The sequence below is a fragment of the Blennius ocellaris genome (assembly GCF_963422515.1).
Source record: "Blennius ocellaris genome assembly, chromosome: 8".
NCBI lineage: Eukaryota > Metazoa > Chordata > Actinopteri > Blenniiformes > Blenniidae > Blennius > Blennius ocellaris.
Genome location: NC_137657.1, coordinates 25,646,508 through 25,668,520, shown reverse-complemented (window position 1 = coordinate 25,668,520; position 22,013 = coordinate 25,646,508). Strand labels below are relative to the sequence as shown.

Sequence of the window (22,013 nt, the reverse complement as noted above, 5' to 3'; positions counted from 1 at the left end):
AGATGATAATAACAATTATGCATTTCATTTATAAGTGTCTTTCAAAGCTCTCGAGGTCACCGTTTAATCAAACCGCTCATATTTACAAGTACAATAAAATCCTCATGGGGTTTTAAGAGGGGATTTGATGCCAACAGGAGGTCTTTTATTTCTTCTGAGTTTGAAAAAGTTATGAGTAAACAAAGTTTTTACCCCCGGAGACAGTCAGACAGGGCAGGAGATGGCAGTGTGGCATCAGGCTTTGAGGGGAGGTAGAGCAGGGTGTCATCCGCATAGCGATGGAAACTGAAACGGTCGGAAATGGGTGGAAAATTGCTTGAAAATTGTTAAAATCATTGAGGTCTCAGTCGGGTTTTTTGAGTGTTGGATCTATTTATTGCTGTTCTGAAGGTAAAGGAAATGAGCTGGGGGAAAGGGAACAATGAGCAGGGAAAAAGAAGGAAGACAGTTTAATAATGAGGTGAGGAAGCAGATCCAGTGGAGAGATGGAGGATTTGGATCGTATGATGTCAGATATACTGCACTAATGGTTGGAAAGATTGAATGATGTAAGAGGAGAATCAAGGATAGAGAAATAATTACAGGAAGATTTCTTATTTGTTTATTAAGTTCGTTAACTATAATTTGTTTGAACGATGGCCAGTTTGTTATCTTTTTAAATCTTTTACCTTTTTAGCTGATTTAGCCATTTTCCTTGCCATTTTGACTCTGTAAACCAGGGATGTCAAACAAAAGGTTCCCAAACAAGAGGCTCCAATGTGACCCACTGAACCACCAAGCAAAATGGAAGAACTGTCAAGGAAAACAGGTTTTTTAAATACATTTTCTTAATAGTAGCAACAAAACACAACTCTGAGACCCGAGCTGCATTGTTGGTGACCTCGTTGCTATCAGACTCGCCTCGCTGTCAGGGTGTAAAAACACCCAGAATGCAACAGCGATGTGGGAAGTCTGATGACACGTCACCGTATTTTGCATTAATATTTGTTCTATGTTGAGATGATGCTGAAATCTTCGTCGTCGACACGGTCCACCAACACCTGCAGCTTCCCAACACATCTGCCGGGCTCCTGTTTGCAAACTTCTCCTCCACCTTTAACCCTTTGCAACCCCACACCCTGGTGGAGAGGCTCCACCAGGACTTCAACCGGAGCAATCCGCTCAGACTCTGGATCCCGGACTTGTCACCAGCAACAGCAGTGTGAAGGTGAGTTCCCACGGTTATTGGACTTCCTGCAGGACCCAGAGGAGGAGAGCGAACTTTAACCCCAAGGTTGTTCTCCTGAGCTTTGTGCAATATTGTCTTGTGCAATTTTTCCTTTGATGCTTACTTTCAGCTTTACTTTACGCTGTGCAGTAATACCACTCTGCACATTCTGCTGTTCATCCTGCTGGTTTAATTGCTGCTTTGAATGTACCTGCTGTTTTATATTTACAACACTGCCTTAACTACCTCCACAGCACAGTTACTGGCAGCAGGCCTGCCTCTGTATATAATCTCTACATTTTATCTGTACTTTTTCTTACTCTTCTTAATGCCCTTCAGGGATTAAAAAAAAAGTTCTTCCTGATTCAGTTTTGTTTTTTTCAAAGTCCGATGCTTGTTTGAATCTAAACATGGTTTAGTCTCGCTTTCTTTACGCAGTAGCCACACGTTAAAGCTATTCTGTCCTCATACAAATGTTTGTCGATGTTTCAATTGTTTCCGCAGCTTTAATGTAGATCCGCATGACCTTGTTTTTAAAAGGAGATGAATCAGTCCCGTTGTGTCTTTGGAGGGAGGCGCATTCATACTTGCAGCAGCCTCACCGGCCTTTGTGCAGCCGTACGAGAACCCTATACACCACTCCAGCCTGAAAATGGCATTGACATAGTGGGTGTCTTTTTTTTTTTTTCTTTCTTCCTCTATGAAAAGGACCTGATCCACTGATTTTTGTTTTCTCGTTGACAAAAGAGGTGAAACGCACACACAGAGGATGGTTTTATAACTTCTTTTTTTTTTTTTTTTTTTTATTCTCAGTTAAGTGGCTGGTCATGTTTTATTACACATACACTGAACAGGCTGATATTTACATTCATTCCAAGGATCCATTCACAAAAACACACTGCACAGCACTCACAAGGCTCGAGCAAACAGTAGGAGGGACGAACGCCTGCAGGTTGGAGGTGGAAGACGAGGTTTTCAACAACTTTATTGGTTTTGTTTGTTTGTTTGTTTTTTCTTACAGGGTACAGAAACAGTCTATAACGTGTGATTACAGAGTTAATAACTGAGCACCTTTTTGAAATACAGTTTTGTGTTTCAAACACCAACAAAGAGGAAGGAGACACAGCACATTTGTGTTTGGTAGTCAGAGAGGAGAGTGTGTGTGTGTGTGTGTGTGTGCGTGTGTGTGTGTGTGTGTGTGTGTGTGTGTGCGTGTGCTGCGTACAGGAGGCAACAATGAAGACGAAGACTAAAAGCATCAGGTCTGAATCCGGCTTCACGCTGTGGCACCAGCATCAGATTCAGAATATTTTAAATGGAGGAAAACTTGACGCTGAGGTCACTTGGTTACAGACAGGAAGGCAAATTAGTGGGAATTATCTCGGGGATGGATAAAGAATCGATTTAGAAGGTTTAGAGGTGTAACTTTTTACCATAAAAAAAAAAACCCAAAACAAAACAAGAAACTCCACAGCCAGCCTCTTGGTGGCAGACGTACATTGACATGACACAGACGACGGGACACTTAACGGCAGTGAGGAACATGAAGGGAGGAAGTCAAGCCACGTCGACTGAACCCAGCTCTCTCGTTAACGTCAAACCAAAAACCTGTTAAATCTTCAACGCAGAACAAAGTCGGGGGTGGGGGGTGGAGGGTGGGGTTGACGAAAGACGGAGTGGACGTGACAGAAAAGCGCTCTTCTCCAGAACCAGAGGCGACCCGGTCTTTCCCCCCCAACAACCGGCGAGCGGCAAAGACGGTCAAGTCAAGTCGGACTTGCACCTTGGCCCCTCGAGACCCTCGTGTGCCCCGGGTCGGCTCCCGGTCCAGCCACCATCGGTTAGAAGGAACCACAGAAGACATTCGTAAAACTCAAGCGTAGAATGCTTAACTATATACGAGGAGAGAACAGCGGGGGGGGGGGGGGGGGGGGGGGGGTGAGGGGTCATTCAGGCTGCACATGTGAGCGGGTTCAGGATCAGCAAACAGTTCACACCGATGATCTGGACGGCGGGGGAGGGGGCAGATTGTGTTGCTGTCGGGATCGGGGGGGGTAGATGAAGGGTTTTAGCGAGCATTAGAGTGTTAACTGAGGCAAAAAGGGGACATTTTTCCTCCTATTCTTCCTCTTCTTTATTTAATTTTTTTTCTTTTTTCTTCCCCCCCCCCCACATGCTGTTGAAGGTTTGCCCTCGTGCCGTCGGCAGGGGTTCGAAGGGAGGGGCGTCAGCGTTTGGCTGGAGAAGCACTCCTGCTTCCCTGTGGGACACACAAGAAACAATTTGTGAAAACCTGCGGGCTTCAGCTCCAAAACACCACATCCATGTTTCCACTCAGCACGGGACCAGACACTCCACCCCCCCCCCCCCCCCCCCCCCCCCCCCCCCCCCCCCCCCCCCCCCCCCCGCTGGGGGCGGGGCTAAAGACCCCAGGGGACCTTCAGACCTCAGCCCTGTTTACACCACAAGATTTTCCGGTGAAAACAGAAACCTTTCGAAAACCAACAGCCCCCCTCTTGGGGCCTGGCATGCTAACTACATCATTTTCAGCATTTCTGCCCGTTTCCGTGTAAATAGACATCGTTTTCAAAACGTTGCCGCGTAAATGCGAAATGTTTCTGGAACGAAAAAGCAGAAATGATTCGTTTTCACTTGAAATGTTGTCGTGGAAACGGGGCTTTTGTCTGTTGTGAGGTCGTCAAAATCAGATTGGAGCAATAACCTTTGAACTCCAGTTGGAGTTTGTTTCACCAATTTTCTCAAATACTCGGTTTGCTTGTTTCACATGGAGTGTTTGAGCAGATCAGTCGGAATGAAATGTGATGCTATGGAGTTGTGCTGGTGGAGGAAGTCGTCGGACATGTCAAACAAGAGGATTGGAGCAAATAAATCAGAATTTAGTAAAAACAGTGGAGAGGAAAGCAACATGGGAGATGATGTGGGACAATGTCAAGGCTTTTGGACAACTGAAGCGATTCATGGAAGACCTAAGAAGGGAAACGGTGTTAAATTTATCCAATAATGAAATCCACAAATAGAAGTTGTGTTGAGCCAGTGGAGAACTTCTCACTTCTTTTCACGTTAAAGCACAATTTAAAACATCTGGTTGCGTTGGTCTTTTTAACTTAAAAGAAATCCCACATCAGAGAATGGTTGTAAAAAGAGGAAGTCTGAACTATGACAGAAATTAAAAGGTTCCTCATAACAACATAAACTTAGTCAATGGAGTGTGTATTGACTCCCATTGCGCTCAAGGTTTCGTCTGCGTCTCTGTTTTGAACCCTGACAGATCAGGTTGCTGGTGGTCGTCATTCTGAAAGCAGCATGGAACCACTTTTTAAAATCAAAACTATAGAGAATTTTTTTTTAAATCCACTAAATTGGTTCCTGAATTACTGTTGGTTTTCTGATTGACTTTTCTTTGTGTCTTCAGGACTTTAATTAATTTTGAAGACGAGACCTCACACATTTCCCATTACTTTTCTTTTGTCTGCTCAATCTTATCATGGAAATCCTCTGTTTCCATCCTGCTTTAGTCACACAGACTTAAAACAGAAGCAGGAAGCTGAACTGAAGCACACTGATCGTCATGTGTTTTCCGGCGGCAGTACTCGCTTTCACGTCGGCATAGAAAATGAAGTGCCAATTTTAATTGAAAGTTAATCTTTGTTTATTCTCCATTATGTTTGTATGGTGATGGAGTGATTAACTGTAATTGAGTGCGTCAGGAAGATGGAAAACAAGCGTCCCGGAGGCTGGAAACCTGGGGAGCTGTTTCCTCAGCCACTCCAGAGCAGGGAGGGACGTCTCCCCTCCCGCCGTAATCACTGAAGTAAGTCATAAGAGTTACAGTCTAATTAGAATCTGAGCAGAAATGCTGCAATCTCTTTTCACAACAGATGAAAACTAATTGACTTTTGGGGGCAAGCAGCAGCAAGAGGAGCTCTCTGGGTGCAAAAAAAAGATGAACGTGTGAAATATTGGCGGAATGTTAAACGGAACGATTAAGATCAAAAGATTCATTGTGGAAGTCTGGAAATCATTTAATTTGGTGAGGTCGGCAGCAAAACATCGGAAAATAACCCCCAGCTTCCCCTGCAGCTACGCAGCAGAAAACAACTGTTACAATACACATTGTTATTTATTTTATTTTATTTTTAACGTTCACAATGTTTGTGCAAATGATATTTAAGGTTTTAAAATGTGGCTGATTTAACTCACAAAGTTTATATAGAGCTTACTGACACTTCATCACTGTAATTTAAACGGTTACATTTTAAGCTGTTCTGTTGTAATTTTGAGCAATTTCAGCTTTTTTGTGTGCAATTTTAGAATAGAATAGAATAGAATAGAATAGAATAGACCGTCACAAAGAGTGTAGATTCAGCAAAGTTTGATTCACTGTCTTTCATGTAGAGAACATCAAAGCACTTAAATGTTGCCATGCTGACAATAACCACCTCCTCGATGCCTCATACAGTTAGATTTTTAATCTGGAGGATTAAAGTCTTGTTTCTTCGATGTCTCAGCTTTCTTCATCGCTTGTGTCATAATTGCTGTGGCCACTAGAGGGCTCACTTTTATTTCTGCACTGCTCGGCTTCCACTGCTAACAACTCGACATTCAGGCAGGCCTACGACTCTCCTCCAAAGCGTCTGTGTTATTCTGCGAGCGATCGACGGCGCTGGTTTCTCTTGAGCTCTCATCAAATACACAAAAATGCATAAGCAGCGATTCCTCTTGTTAGCGGTAGCTCTCGTGACTTTATCTCAGGACTTTATCTGCAGGATTATATCAGCGGTGGCGTGCACGGCGTCACTGTTGCATCAATCTCGCGTCTGAAAGCAGCAGCAATGAGATTATGATGTCATCGAACGCACACGGCGGGTTGAAGTGAATCGGCTACTCACTCGGCTGCTGACATCATCACTGAGGCCGGGGAGCGAAGAGGAGCGAGAGTGTGAGAGCAATCTCATCGAAGGACACCGGAGAGAAAGAGAATCACATTTTTCCTCAAGCGATCGTCGTCCTTACCATTTTGAAGATCCTAGTCAGGGTGCCTTTGCCGTCGCCGGCCTTCTTGGCTTTGGCGGACTGTGACTTCTGGGGTCCCTGGAAGAGCGGGAGAGGAGGGGAATGAAAACATTGCCGCGGAACGCTTGAGACTTGGCACAAAGAGATTCACTTCCAGCTCAGCGGGTGGCGAGGAGAAGCAGATACAGGGCCTGACCTACTAAAAGGTTGCACGTAAACAAGTCCTCAGGAAGGAGCCTGACAGACGAACGTGGAGAGAAAAATATCAACACGTGTTTCACTGATCAGCGCAAAATACAAGGACAAATGTATGCAAATAGATTAAAGCACAATTTGAAATGTAATTTACTATATCTGAAACAGCTTTCATTCTCTCTTTGTACTGTGTTTGAAAAGAACTTGTGTCACAGCCAATAATGTGATCTTTTTTTTTTAACCTTTTTTAATGTAATGAAGCTCCACAATCTAGTAACTTGCCAATAGTGCAACAAGATATTTGATCAATCATTGTGACAGCATTTTCGCAATATAGATTTTTACTGTTATTGAGGTAGTATTAAAAATACTCGTGTTTTCAATACTTTGGCACTTAAACGCAAAACTTCTACGAAACAAAATTGCAAAAACGCTGTTTTCAATTGAAACATCATCGTGCAAGCTCTCCATTCATAAACAGCTTCCAGCTGATAATCCTCATGTAAACAACATCTAAAGTAAATAAAACCCTCCATTTGTGCATGTCAGTGTTATTCCTAAGTTCCCTGCAGCCTGAAAGGCACAATCTGTTTACATGGGTTTGACACACTTTATGCAGAATCTTAGTAAATCAGGCCCATATAGTTTGAAGATGCTTCCTCTGCTGCAGTTGAAAAAAAAACCAAAAAATAAGAATTTGGAAAAATATTAACATGCAATTTAATTTCAGGCCCATTTCATGCTGAAATCATGAAGACGTTCATCAGATTTATTGCCTGATTATGCATGAGTGAGGAAATCTACAAAACAGCAGCAGGTAATAAGGGTGTTTTATTTTTTTTAAAGGGCAGGAAACCTCATTTGACTTTCTGAAATGCTGCACAAGTCTCTCATATTACTCCTGCAACTGGAAAACATGACTGCAGGTGCAGTGGGATGGAAGAGCAGGAAATCAATCATTTGCAATTAACCAAATAGATTTTTAAAAAAGCAATACAGACTATGACAAATTTATCTCTCAAAATAAATCAAACAAAAAGCCATCAATGGATTGATGTCAGTATTTATTACTGTAGAAATCACTGCAGTGGAAAATTAAACAGAAATTATCCCACAATATTCTTAATGTTGTAGGTTTTGAGGCTGTTTTAATGCTTATTGCTGCTTGACTGGATGAAAATGAATGGATTAGCTTATTGCGACTTATATTGGAAGGTAAAAATAAAATAAAACACATGCCAACATCAAATTTACAAGTTTAACTGCTGCAATTATGCTCAAAGATATAATTTATTTAGGTTCAGTGCTGTAGAAATAAAAAAAAAAAATGACTGGGCTGGTATTTGAGGCTGGATTCCACCTCGTGTAAAAAAAATAAATGCTTAAAGCACATCAGAATTAAATTACAAGCCTAGAAAATCACTTGACAATGTGCCAACCTGAATTTTATTTGAGCTTCATAAAACAATCAAAGTCTCTTTCTCACATCACATGAACAACCAGTGTTTAACTGCTACAATGAGTTTATACATTTGTATGTGGGTCTGTTTGAAAATCCCTGAAAATGCAACTGAAGGTGAATTCTAACAAAAAAGAGACTGTGGATGAACTTACTCAATTACGAGCAACGATTGTATGAGTACGAGGTTTTGGTCACATTGGGTACATATTTAAAGACACAAAGTCCATATAATCAATGGCGCTGTAAAAGAGAGGAAATATAATATTGTGTGCAGCACCGACAGCCACAATCATGTCAAAAAGTTATAATTTAAGAGCTGTTTAAAAGTTAATGATGGGAAAAATGACTTGAAAATGACATGAGAAGCCAAAATTTTAGTGTTGAATGTTAAAATGTAACTGTAATAAAAGTAAGAGTATTAAACTCACAATGTATACTAATAAAAAGTAATAGGCAACAACAATGATGATAATAATAATAATAATAATAATGATAATACTGATATTAATAAGAATAATAATGTAATTCATGAAGTAGATAAAGTAAAATTATTGTTTGAATTTTTAAATATATATATATATAATATATATATATATATATTTTAAATTATTATTATTTTGTAATTGAACTAAATATATATCAAACATAAGGACAGACAGAAAAAATATGATGAAATACTCCTCCCATCATTATCATTCCCTTCTCCCCTTGAGTAATTCCTCATGGTCCCTTATCGGAGTCTCTTTCGTTCCCTTTTAGCCGCGACCCGCCCGTCTGCCGCTTCACACCAGAACATGAAATTAAGTGTCGGTAAAGTTGCCAAATGAAGCGGAAGGCGACTGGCCTTCGGCCGCTCATGGTGGAATTTTGTGAATGAGAGGAGGCTGATGAAGAGGCGGACGGGGCCGGCGTTATCATGAATACACAACGGCCTGGATAAAAGTCAGCCGGCGGAGCAGCAGAAATGGCCTTGATGTACTTGAAGATGGCCTGATGGTGGGAGGAAATGAGAGCGTTATCGCGGCGGCGTGGACAGATGACCGGGGCTTAAGTGGATGATGGACACTAAATGGACGTCGTGTTCGTAAAGGCAGCGCGGGGCCGTGACCTCGCTTGCTCTTTTAAGTTTAATTAAGCATGATATCTCCCTGTTTGTTCAGGTGGCGGCGGCTGTTGGGGGGGGTGGATGGGTGGGGGTGGGGGGGTGGCGGGGGGAGGGGTTATCGGACCACCTACCAGGCCCATCTTGGCTGCTAGTCCTCTCCACTAGGAGGGCAGAGAGACAAGAGACAAAGGAAACAGATAGAGAGAAAAATGTGTCTTACTCAGCGTAAAGGCAGGATGGGAAGGAGAGGAGGCAGGTGGGAGAGTCCGTCCAGAGGGGAGAGGTAAGGGGGGGGGGGGGGGGGGTCACAGAGGGGGGGGGGGGGGGGGTAGGCGACAGAAGGAGAGAGGAAGAGCCAAACACATTCACAAGTTTGTATGTTTCTGTTCGGGTTTCTCAACAGATTCATGAACGAATGAATGATCTTGTGTTGGGTGACGGTGTGAAAGCAGACTCACCCTCGACTTGGGGGGGGCGGGGGACACCTGAAGGGCCCAGTGCGACGGGAGGCAGAGAGGTGGGACAGAATTAGCGACGGATCAGAGGAGGGGAGAGAGCAGACAAACGACGGAAGAGCAGAAAAGGGAAGAAAGCAGCAGTGGCGGCCTCCGACTGGTTCTCATGTTTACTCACGATAGTACGGAAGAAATGGACCACGGCGTTCTCGGCACCACGCTTACGGGGGGAAGTCACGGAGGCTTTCTGAGGGGCTGGAGAGAGAGCCCCCCGGAAAGAGCCCTGGAGAGAGAAGGACAGGGATGGTACACCTTCTTGCTTTAAACACACACACACAGCTCTTATTTAATTGGGCACCGAACTACCGGAGCTGCTGGAGTCTCAACCTCATCAGACAGACTGATGAATACGAGTCTGCGTGGGTCTTGTTTACAAGAGACCAGCATTGATGCTCTCACTTCCTATTAGAGAATTCATTCGAAATGCAAAGTGCTCAATTAGATTGCCTGCTTGTCGTGTCTTGCTGGTGTCACCTCCTCCTCCACAACCAGGGTCTGTATCCTGCCCTACAATCCCTACATCCCGCCTCCTCCGGGGCTTCTATCCCTCCTCAAACCACCCATGCAAATCTGTTTTAATCTCTCTTTCCTCTCTCTCGGGGTTAAACGCATCGTGAACTAATGATGCATGTAGAGCATCTCGTCTTGTTATTTCTTATTGTCAAAGCAACGATATAAATGCTTTTGTTTACAAAATGGCTTCAGATGTGTAACATCTGGCCACCGAGGACCACGTGATACGTGTGTTTGATTGAGGCTCCGTTTCCACGACGACGTTTCAAGTGAAAACGTATCATTCTTGGAAAGTTTCATGTTCACACATTTTGAAAATTATGCCCATTGACATGGAAACAGAAACCCTGAAAATGAACCCCCCCCCCCACACACACACACACACACACACACACACACACACACACACACACACACACACACACACACACACACACACACACACACACACACACACACACACACACACACACACACACACACACACACACACACACGCACTCGTTAACTGTAAACCTTCCAAGTCCAAGGAGAAAAGTTGCATTTTTGCCCTGTTTCCATGGAGACGGAGTTCATTTTGAACTCCATCACAGCTCCACATTACCACCTGACGTATCCTCGTCAATCTGAGTTGATGATTGACATTGTTCACCTCGGAGCTCTTGACTTTGAAAATGCCACGTTGCCGCCGTCACGAATAAGAAAATCCCAGTCATTCACTTTGCAACATTTAGCCGCTGCTCAACGGCTCATCGCAAACAATGCCCGCCTCATTAACTTTTATCTGCTACATGTTTTGGCCTCCAATCGTTGCAAACAAATTAAACCGACGCTGTTCAAGGTGTGAAAGGTGTTTTCTCTTTAATGGGTTATTGTGCGAAAAATCTATGACTCCAAGTTGTACCTTGACAAAGCCAAAGTGGCAGCTTGATGAGGTTATTGTCTTCCTGCTAAAAAACCTGACGAGAAAATCTAGAGTTTTTAATTAAAACTTTAAGAGAGATAAAACTAAAAAACCCCAACTGGTTTTAATCAGGCAACTCTACAGGGACGCTAAAAGGGAAGAGAAAAAACTCTCCAAAAACAACTACAGCTACAGCAACCTCATTTTCACCTATTCAGTGTGTGTGTGTGTGTGTGTGAGGCTGATGTGTCCATATTCATTCTTTTTCTTTGACCCCATTAACAGGCAGTAATGTAACGTGTGGCGGCGGAGGGGCCACGGTGTGATGATTCAGATCCATTACCTCACATCAAAGACCCCGGAGATCATCCGGTGGGGGGGGGGGGGGGGGGGGGGGGGGGGGGGGGGGGACACTCACTGGTGTCACCCGCTTCAAGTTTGAAAAAACAAAAGAAAACAAAAGAAAAAAAAAAACAGGCGGAGGAAACATAAAAGGTTCCGTCTCCTGTTGTATTCCTTGGTCCTCGACGTCGTGTGCTGCAGTTCCTCATAATGACGCCCTCGCATAAACCGTCTATTTTCTACAGTTTGGTAAACGACTGGAAATGAAAGAAAACCAGAGGAGATGGAGACGCTGGCGGGTCATTGCTTTGCCGGAGAGTTGTTATTCTTCCAAAAGAAAGCAACAAGATGCTGACGTTGTTGTGATGATCAAACTGGTCTCTGTAGGGCCCTTGGTTTTGGTGGCGTCGACACAAATCAAGCTAATTAAATTCTATGTGCGGCTCCGTAGAGTTTGGATTCCTCTGCAATTATGTCGAGTCTTTTAAAGAGGGACGTTATGATCTTGGATGTTTGGAGAGAAAACTTTCAAAAGTAAAAAAAAAAAAAAACCAAAACAAACATGTTTTGGAACAAAAGTAGAAGTTTCCAAAAGGGTAAAGTTCTAGTTTTCACTTAATATGGGAAATATTTGCCAAAACTAGTCACATTATGTTTAGACATAATAGGATTCTCACTCCTGGTCCCATGTTCACCAATGCATAAAACAACACATCCACTGGAGGCAGTCTGGGGTTCAGGGTTATACTCGAGGTGATACTTCAACATACAGTGGAGGTTGGGAATTGAACCTACGACCTTCTGAATGAAGGATAGCGACTCTACCAACTGACTGAACTGCTAAAAAACTCACACTGATTCAAATGTAACCCAATTAGAATGATCACAAATGATAATACTAAATAAATCTTTACATATATGGTTGTTTTTGTTGAGTTTTTATAGTGTAAATGTAGCTTCACTATATGTAGTTATTGTGTTTAAACTGTCTGATGTTGATTGTTGTGTTTATAATGTATTACTATTATAATTTATTTACTTGTTTTAGTTTGTAGCAATGGTATTTAGATTGTATTTCAGATTGTATTTCATTTGTATTTATTTGCAACTTGTTTAAGCATGTAAATTGGGTGACAAAGGTAAAAAGAATATTTATATTAATCGCTGATGGAAGGAGCGCCTTATAAAATCTCGCCTCGGTTGGATAGAGCCAGCTTCGCTGAATTGTTTTTAAAATGAAACATATTGTTTCTTTGCTGCTCTCCTCAGAGGCACAAGGAAGAAATAAAACAAGACTTATTTTAAAGTCATGCTCAGAGAAAAGGAGCAGCTGAGACCTCAAAACATCACAGAAACACCTCAGACTTCACAAAGACATGGAGTTTGTGAAAAACCTGTTCAGTGGTGGAACTTTTTCAATCTTTCTCGAAAGCTGAGATAGAGAAGTCAGCAAAGATTATGACCTGGTAAAAGCAGCGGCTGCTGCTGCTTTCATCCTTGTAAACACGACTGATGGAATATTTCATTTTTCAGAAAAACCTAATGGAAGGACCCAGTGAAGGATTCAAATCAACACCAAAATACACAAAGTTCCTTTTCACTGAAATGTTTAAATTATTTAAAATCTCTTTGTGAAATGAGTGAATGTGCAGTAAAATATTGCAATATATCTTATGTAAACATTTTTTCTATTTGTCACACTCGATATTTTTCCGTTTGAATCATAAAACATTCACTTTACAAGTCATAATAAGCAGTTTACAAGAAAAATTCACTCAACATCATAATTATATTTGAAATTTAAAGGAATGCTTTAAAGTTTTCAGGGTGCAGTTCATAGAAATAACTGAATTTCTCTGCTTGATTTTAATGTTCTGTTACATTTTTGGCTAAAACGTGAGTGAAAAGTTTTCTTCCGACTCTAAATAGTATCAGATTATCCTGCTAACTTTGAAATTATCATAAATCTGTTAAACAACTTTCCTTTTAACTATAACCTGCAGTCCTGATGATTCTTATTACCATGGCAACCAGATAAACTACAAAAAACCTATTCAGTATTTTCCATGGTGAGTTTGCAGGTTGTCTCTTTTTGTATTCAAGGCAAATCGGGTTTATTTATCCCAAATCACGGTTTAATTAATCAGGTGCATTGCATCTTTCTTTTCTCCTCTTCCGTCTTATTGGAATAAGTTCATTTTCCAAAGAAGTAATTAATGAAATTCCTTATCAGTGAACCAATAAGCACCCATTAATTTCCTGAGCTCAGAGGCTGGGTTGCTGCTCGTTCACGTGCGACTGATAGATACCACCCCGCTGACACGTCTGAACTATCATCCACCATCCGATGGCATTCCACTGCATCGTCTCTCTTTTCTCTAAACAATCATTTGCTTCACTGTGGTCGTAAGAAAGAAATATATTTCTGGTTTTTCAGTTGGAATTAGCCTAAAAAAACTCTTTTTACCACCATAAAGACATTGCTGGTGACATACTTTTACCTTGTTTTTGCATGAACATCTTAAAAATATCCAGATTTTTGGCTATTTCATCTTCAAACACAGAACATTAAATCAAAAGTGAGACGTGGGGTCGCCCCCAGGGGGCGCCAGAGAGTTAGATGAGGCAGGAAACATTGTCTGTTTGATTAATGAGAAGAAAACAAAATAACTGAAGGTGTAAAATATTAGTTATTCGACAAAATTGTATATTTTCAAATAATTTATTGTAAAAGGCGAGCATCTATCTGTGGATCCCAGCAGACGTTAACAATGACATGTTATAATGTGAAACACATCAAAAAGTCTGATATTAAAACAAACATGAGTACTGATATGAAGCATGAGGTTCAGACTGAATCTTTACCCATTCCTCCTTTTGGTTAACAGTCTGCGTTTCAACCCGAATCAACTGTGTTATTTAAAGATGAATTATCTTCAAGGCTGATTCTTCACAGTCTACAATGTTACATGTTGTTAGCGTCGAAGTTAATGTTTCACAACAACAACAAACAAAACAAAAAAAAAAGATAAAAACACAAGGGAGTTCAAACAAAACCACGAGAGCGCAGAGGGTGTTGTTAAACAGGTTTAATCAAGCAGTAATCCAAAGAGCGCAGAACAGGGATCAGGTTAGGAACAGCATCACCGATCACCACAGATACAACAGTTACAAGTATCCAGTGCGACGGAGCAAGCAAGCACACACACACACACACACACACACACACACACACACACACACACACACACACACACACACACACACTGGACCGGCACCGATCCATCGCAGCTTCGAAGAAACTGTCAAAACACCTGAGGTGAACAAACTGATGTGAGGGTGAGTGGGGGGGGGGGGGGGTCGGAGGTCGAAGCCCCCTCCTCACCCATAATCCCCCTCCCCATCCAAGACACTGGGGTTAAAGTTCAGTATCAGAGTTTTTGATCACGAGCTCCTCCGACTAACGCTTCGGCCGACTCTGTTTCCACGTTGCACATTAAAGATGCAGATTAAGAGTGAAACTAACCGGCGCGTCAAAGTGAAGCGGAATACAAAGAAAGAGAAAACTCCCATGTAGATTAGATGATTTGATCTGGAATAATTTGAGATTATAAGACAAACTAGAAATACAGTGTCTCAAAATATTACAGGATTTCATTCGAGCAGATATTTTCTTTTCTTTTTTTTTTTTTTAATAATCTAAATTGGAAGTCAGGATCATTTTCTATTGTATTCCAATTTTCTGAGATGCGCCTGTATATTCTGTTACGTACAAGTTGTTTTTGATTAAATGCCCATGCAATGTTTGTTTTGTTTTTTTTACCCCTCGAATTAACACATGATTATTCTGGTAATTTGGAAATGATAAAAAATCTGTCATCAGCGTTTGACTGATGATTTGTTTTTGGCGTAATCCTGCAGTTTATCAAACTTTACTCTCATTTAAACTTTTTTTTTTTCAAATCTGAGACTCCAAAACAATAAGTTTAAATCAAAGGTCATTTATAACAACAATAATAATAATAATAATTAAAAAAAAAGATGAGAGATCCACAGTACATGAAAGCACCTCGGCACTACAGAAAGAAACATGCATATTCATAAAACAAGCTTTGCGACTAAATACTGCGACACGGACGACAAAAGTCCGTGCGGAATCTGAACACACGTGGCGGATCGGGAGAGTAAAGCCGGAAAAAAACATGTCGTCTTCATCGATTTCTGCAGGAAAAGACAAAACGCTTTTCGTTCGGCGAGAGGCAGCGGAGGCGGGGCTAACCTGTCCGTCATTCACTTGAGACGCGAGCGCTCGTCACCTGAAGGCAAGTCCTCGGTGAATTCGTATAAATACATCTCCTGCACAGCTTTCGTAAACTTGTGATCGGTGCTGAGTGAAACTCAAGCGGAAACCCGGCTCATTTGTTCTGTTGATATTTATTTTTCCCTGAATGTCTTCGAAGCGGAGCAAGAGACCTGTGGCATGCTGCGCGGTAGAAAATCGGCTTTCAGCCTCGGAGTTGGCGTAAGGCGCAGGGGCGATGCATATTTTCTTTTCCACGCTGTGAAGTAATTTAACTGCAATTGCGGTGCCAAAGCTCTCTGATTACACTCTGCCGGCTGGGAAAAGGTGGACAAGGAGGTGAGGGGAAGGTCATAATCAGAGCGGATCTCTCCATCCGAGAGTTTAACCAGCTTTATTGCAGATTTCCTCTTAAACTGCTAAACTAGCTCCTTTCAACACTCATTTTGCCAGGGCTGAAAAAAAAAAACTTCTCAACACCGGCTCACCAGATCCCCGCATGTCCAAGGCAACATGTTCTCAGTCTGATCGCTCTAAAGGCTTCCAAACTGCAATAATAAGATTCCCACTGTACAGGATGCAGACATTTCTATATTCTATATTCCCAAACGAGGGACGGTAACAGGCTCTGATATACATGATTATCAAAGACTTGTGCAAACAGGGAGCCGTTTTCTAGGAAAAGTGTCGGGGATCCGTCATAAAATACCTCCACGGGAAATCAGACACAATCTACCGGCGATTCTGGAGAAACACGCCGCCGCTCCAGTTTCTCCAGCGGCGTGGAACGTCGAGAGGCGTGCAAATGCTACGAGTGTCGGCGCCACTCAACCAAATTAAAAGGTCAAAACGGAGACGACGGCGTTTGATTGGAACAATCACAGCCTGTTTGGAGACGAGAGTCAAAACCACAAATAAAAAGAAGGAAAAAAAAATGTAAATAAAAAACCCTCCGGAAGTATCCATCCGTTTACAACATCAGCTGCACAATGGCGATCACAGGACAGAGTCTCACTGCGGTTCAGAAGCAAACCCCCCCCCAAAAAAAAAAAAACGACACTCAAACTGATTCCACATGATAAATACAAAATTCTTACAATGCGTAGTGAAGAATTCAAACAGTGGTTCTGGGAGTGAATCAGCCGAATGAACGGAGAAGCGCAGGGGTTTGCAGCCTCACCTTGCCCTTCCTCTTCTTGTCGCCTCCAAAGAAGTTCCCGATCTGGTCCAGGAGGCCGGGGTTCTTCTTCCTCCGGCCCAACCCGAAGGCGGCCTGTGCTGAGCTGCTTGCAGATGCCATGGTTCTTTTTGTTGTTGTTGGGGTGAGCAGGTGTTTGTTTGTGAAAAACAACTCTCTTAAATGAGAGGGCAAAAAATAATGAAAGAAAGAGGAGGGGAAAAAGAGAAAATAGAGGAGAAAGGAGGAAAAATCTGGAGGGTGGGGAAAAAAAAAGAAGCTAGGCTAATCTAGGTCCTGTTCGGGGCTCTCCGACCCGCACTCTGAAGCCTCTCCGCTGTGCTCCTGGATGGTCTGCAGCTCGTCCGACTCGGAGGGTCGCTCTTTGAAGGTGTTGTCCTCCCGGCCCGGGGCATCTCGGGAGAAGAGGCGGGCCAGGTGGGGGCGTGGCGTGGCGGCGTCGGGGTCAGCTGTGCTGGCGGGGGCCCAGGGCTGGTGGGGGCCCTCAGCGCCCGTGGAGTCAGTCACCGCCGGCTTCTCCGAGACGCAGCCATTGTTCTGGTTCGTATCTGCCTCACCCAGGCCTGCGCAGAAACAACAAGGGTCATCTATGGGCTCGGGCCTGCGTGGCACACAGCGCGGCCGCCGCAGCACAAAGGGCGCCATTGACCAGCGCGAAGCCTTCCTGCCGCCGCCGGAGGGGCCGACGTGGAGGATCTCTTACGTTTTAGCTGGAGGGAGAGCTCACCTGCTCAGATGGAACAGGTGGAAAATGTCACTACTGTTAACCTCGTGACCAAAACAAAACTAAACATGTAAAACATTTATTTTTACAAACTTTCTGGAAAACTTCCTACTTTCTCGCTAGCCCATGATGGTAACCCCCCCCGCCCCTCAGTTTCATGCTAGCATGAAGACATGAAGCGACGTGACGACAACGTGAACTGAGCTTGAGGTGGAAACGCAGCCGTCCACTTTGACAGCTCGCCTGCCGCTCCCACAGCGGAGGACATCCAGTGCATTCCTCGCTCCCGAACAATATCCGCACTGTACGGCCAGAAATGGTGGAGCGCCACACCAGAGAATCTGCATGCAAGTGCTGGCTGAAACAAGTGCGTCGTTGTCAGAGACGCATAGTTATCGCAGAGAAACAAAGGGCCCAGTGTCACTAAAATAACTCCTATAAGTATGGATTTTCAGCCCCATGCACGGCGACACTTATCTGATTTGTGGCCGCGGGAGCGGCGAGGCTGCGGGAATTATTCTACAAGCCGCTCATCTAAATATGTTTCTGGCCCTTGCTTTTCTTTTGGTAAATCCCCCTGTCATGCATAAAATAACAAGTGGTCGGTGCAAATGTAATGAGGTTGGCTGTTTATAATTTCTTTTCAGCCGCTGGTGTTCAACCAAAAACTATTCAGAGGGATGACAAGACAGAGCATGCGTCATTAATATCTGCAGCAATTGTTTCCTGTTTTTTTTTAATTTTTTTTAAAGGTTTTCTTTTAATCTTCCAATCCAAGGTTTGGTGATTTGATCCCAATAGCTCTCTGTTCATGTGCAAAACAATGAATCCCTATGGTCCCAGTGTTTTGCAATGCAGTCGTCACCATCAGCGTGTGAATGATTGTGATTGGATCCGTGTGAGTGATCAATGTACCATTTATGATTAAACTAATCAGCCAGTTCCAAAATACCAGTCAACCATCTAGCAAGAAAACAAAGCAAATCATAGCTAATCCTTCCCAATACACGACTGAGTACCACTGTTGTAGCATATATTATAACTTCCAAGCAAAAAAAAACCTACTCCAACTGTGACTCACTATTTGGCTTATATCTTTAAAAAAAAGGTACGAAAGTCACTTGTTTGCTTTGCAAAAACATAACAGCAGCACTTCTCAGTGTTGACTGCAACCATATCATAACGTATCCTTTGAATTTTTGCCATTTATAAAAAAAAAAACGAGGATGAAATGAGAAACATTGCAGAGAAATGGTTTAGTGAGTTTTTGTGTCATTTACTGGGTATTTACTAAAAACAAGTTTCTATTAGTATGATATGACAAGAATATTTCTGAGGATATCAGCCCCCAAAATAAATATATATATAGAAAAAATAAGTATATAGAACTCCCTTTGACATTTAAGTCCCACCAAGTGATTTTCTATTCTGCTGAAAAATTGTAACTTTTCAGAAGCTTTTACACTTTTATAGGCGTCAGCACAAAAACAAAGTCCAAACCCCTTCAGGTTATTTTACAAGGATGGATATTTGTTGATCATCTAAAAGTATATATTTGAGCAGTTGCTTGTTTGACTCATGAGAACTGTGTTAGAAATGATAAAATACAGAGTCAGGTAGCCTGTGTCCACTCTGTGAAAATCACATTCCTTTGACAAATGAGAAACACTGAGCCATGAATTTACTTTCAGAGAACTTCCACACTGTAAATCACAGGCAATAGACATTTTTTTGTGGTATACCACAATACTGCTGGGAGAGTATTAGAATAGTTTCTTGGAGCCATGATGGAGGCGGTTTTCTTGGAGTTGTTTTCCAAACTTCAGTTTTTCCCTAAAAGGTCTGGCAAGATGACTTTTCTATAAGAAAAAGGACTTGTTACACAACTTTCAACATTTTGGAAGGAGTGTCCAAATGCAGCAAAGTTAAATCAACCTGTGTCCACTATCGAGTTGAAAGAACTCCCGAGGCTTATTCGGGAATTAATTATAAAAAGACAAATGAATGGATGCCCCGTTTCACCCAGTAAAAGAAGGCAAGCCCATGATAATGACAAAGACTTTACTTTTTAGAAATATGCTTCTGCATATTCTCATTTGTCCAGATAGGATTCATCTGAAAGCCAAAGAACGATGTGACAGAGGGAAAAAAGCTTCTCTGAACAGAGGACGAGGTTTACGCCACCAAATCTTCTCATTCACAATATCCTTCTTTCTTCTTTCCAATTCAGCTTGAAATGTCCACAGTCAATGACAAGTGACCTACTTTGAACCCAACGTGACCTCAAGTGACTCCAACCAACACAATGAGGGGTGTTATCAACGAGCTCCGGGTCTGATCAACATTAAAAAAAAAAAAAAACATCCATTAACAGAAACCTCGAGAGACGAGCCTAAATACCTGAGAAATCCTCTATTTAGTTAGACTAACTAGTGGAAAGCATGAATTGATGAAACCACTTGGATAAATGGTGAAATGTCTTCCAAGATATGTAAACAAGTTCATGTGATCTGATTCCATTGCTTTGAGAAACTTTACACAAAATATGTCAAAAACATCATGCGACTGTCAATTGATTTGTATCTGTGTAATTTAATCAACTCAATATCTATAAACTGTACAAAAATGGGAAAATAATGGATGTGAGGAAAATTATTTTAAAACTTTTAAATAATATGTACAAACTGGCAGGAGTGACTCACCTCAATGCCTTGAGTTTCCCATAATGCCTTGCTGACTGCTGGAGCGTATCTTTGTGAACTCAGATTGAGTGAAATAGAAGAAATATAAACTCCAGTCACCTCTGATCCAGTAAATCCTGATAATTCCTTGCTTAAGTTGTGTGATGAAACTTTTAATTGTGTATAAATAGACAAACAATCCAAACGTTATCATGAATAATAATGATTCCTTGCAGAATCTCAATTAAGTTTCCAGAAATCAGCTCGTCTTCCTCAAACTCAGCGGCACTTATAATAAAGTTTCAAACTAATCACAGCTTCCAAAATGTCTCATATGTGCAGTCAATATCTTAATATTCTTCAATCAAATCCTCACAGAGAAGGAACATGATAATAGGGGCTTCAATTAAACGTCTTGGTAATTATCTGAAGGCATGCATTGACCTTTTGGTGTGAAAACTGTTTAGCCTGGTCAAAATGAATTAATAAACAAGTTTCAAAAGATATATTTTATTCATATGCCCCTCAGTCCTCCCGGGTGTCTGTCGAACAGTTTGCTATTGCTCAGTGGGCTGTACGGCATCTGTGACATTTACGGAGGAAATTGGATTAGATGGATTGATCCAACTCCTTTCTTAAGACGTCAATATACCAAATTCAGAAAAGGTTTGTGGCTTTTCTAAAGTTTCCTATCAATGGAGGCAGTAGCATCATTAGGAGACGAAAGAAAGGGTTCCTATAGCAGATGGTCTGTCAGCGGTGCCAACAAATATTGATTTGTTATAGTCTCTTTCATACACAATGCTGTATATCTACCTTCACTGCCATCCACAATACCACAGCCACATCAAATCGCAGAGAAATATCTTCACCGGACAAAACACAGTCCACCTTTTGCTGTTGTCAGAAGTAACTTTGTTTACATGGCTCTTCTCTCTCAGATGTTTTTTTTTTTAACCACAAAGAGGAATAAAGAAGAAAGCAGCTGTTTCAGAGATCAACCCATGAGGCCTCTCAAATTGCTCCCTTCATCCATCCTCAACAGCACGACTTCGTTTTGTCGGCTAAACTCTGCTGCCGTCTGCTATAAGAACACCGGTGAAATACAAAATCGGAGCGACATAACCCTCGCTATTTAACCCCTTCATGCTGGAGCGCTGCAGACAAACAGGCCACAGAAGGATGCGCTGAGCAGATGAACGAGTGAGTAATCAGCCACCCCGATAGATTTATTAACGGTGCATTAACATCGGAGGCTCGGTCGTCTGGGAGAACAAACTGGCCTTCGACGCTTGTGGGGGCGATTAACGGGATCAACGATGTTGACTCAGTGATCGTGGAACCAATATGCCGACATACGACGGCTCGCTCATCGTCTCGTCGATGAAAAATCTTCTCTCAGTTTGTTCCCATCTACCTCATGGCGACTAATAGAGGCTTAACACCCTGGTCCAAACAAAGCAGAGCTCTAAGTAGCCTGCCTTCCTCTGTAGCGAAGATACAACCTTTTAGGTGTCCATTATCACTCAGCATGGCCGGTATCAGATAGCTTTCAGTGTCGGCGAGATTTTCAAAGAGTCTAATCCATCTCAGTAATCGTCCTTTAACTGAGTCACCACCGCAGAGACGATCCACTCAAGAAAGGCTGCAGTCGAGCCAGAGCAAAATAAAATTAATCGAACAGATAAGTGCCGTCCTCGAAAGTTAAAACAAGGCTTTCAATGATTGCAGAGCAATAAAGTATCCATACCACTGCAGGAGGCAGACTTTAAGACCACAAGTGGAAATTTAATTTCACTTCAGGCTTTGTCAAGAGTCATTTGCAAAGTGGAA

At 42.3% G+C, this 22,013-nt stretch overlaps 2 protein-coding genes across 3 annotated transcripts in view; both read right to left on the bottom strand.

Annotated features, from left to right (window-relative positions):
• Positions 1-1,975: 1,975 nt before the first annotated feature.
• On the bottom strand, positions 1,976-17,030 carry mbpb (myelin basic protein b). 2 transcript variants are annotated; one of them, XM_080500910.1, is made up of 5 exons: positions 16,758-16,890; positions 9,637-9,741; positions 9,462-9,488; positions 6,242-6,319; positions 1,976-3,467 (listed from the first exon to the last, which is right to left on the bottom strand). In XM_080500910.1, exons 1-5 carry the CDS (start codon positions 16,875-16,877, stop codon positions 3,435-3,437), a joined length of 363 nt encoding a protein of 120 aa, XP_080357036.1. In that variant the 5' UTR covers positions 16,878-16,890; the 3' UTR covers positions 1,976-3,434. The 2 variants fall into 2 exon arrangements, with proteins under 2 accessions (XP_080357036.1, XP_080357037.1); XM_080500911.1 differs by lacking the exon at positions 9,462-9,488 and having other exon boundaries at positions 16,758-17,030.
• A 3-nt stretch (positions 17,031-17,033) lies between these two features.
• LOC308133505 (myelin basic protein-like) overlaps positions 17,034-22,013 on the bottom strand; it is a 58,709-nt gene continuing 53,729 nt past the window's right edge. The window contains exon 4 of the mRNA XM_080500908.1: positions 17,034-17,338. Coding sequence (XP_080357034.1) covers positions 17,040-17,338 — 299 coding nt within the window. The 3' untranslated portion in view covers positions 17,034-17,039. The remainder of the gene's footprint in view (positions 17,339-22,013) is intronic.

Bases quoted from the DNA above. Each gene is read 5' to 3' on its own strand.
- mbpb (XM_080500910.1), bottom strand. From the start codon at position 16,877: ATGGCATCTGCAAGCAGCTCAGCACAGGCCGCCTTCGGGTTGGGCCGG. The intron at 9,742-16,757 runs GTGAGGCTGCAA...TTCTCTCTCCAG, and splicing joins ACAAGAAGAGGAAGGGCAAG to GGCTCTTTCCGGGGGGCTCT. The intron at 3,468-6,241 runs GTAAGGACGACG...TGTGTCCCACAG, and splicing joins TGACTAGGATCTTCAAAATG to GGAAGCAGGAGTGCTTCTCC.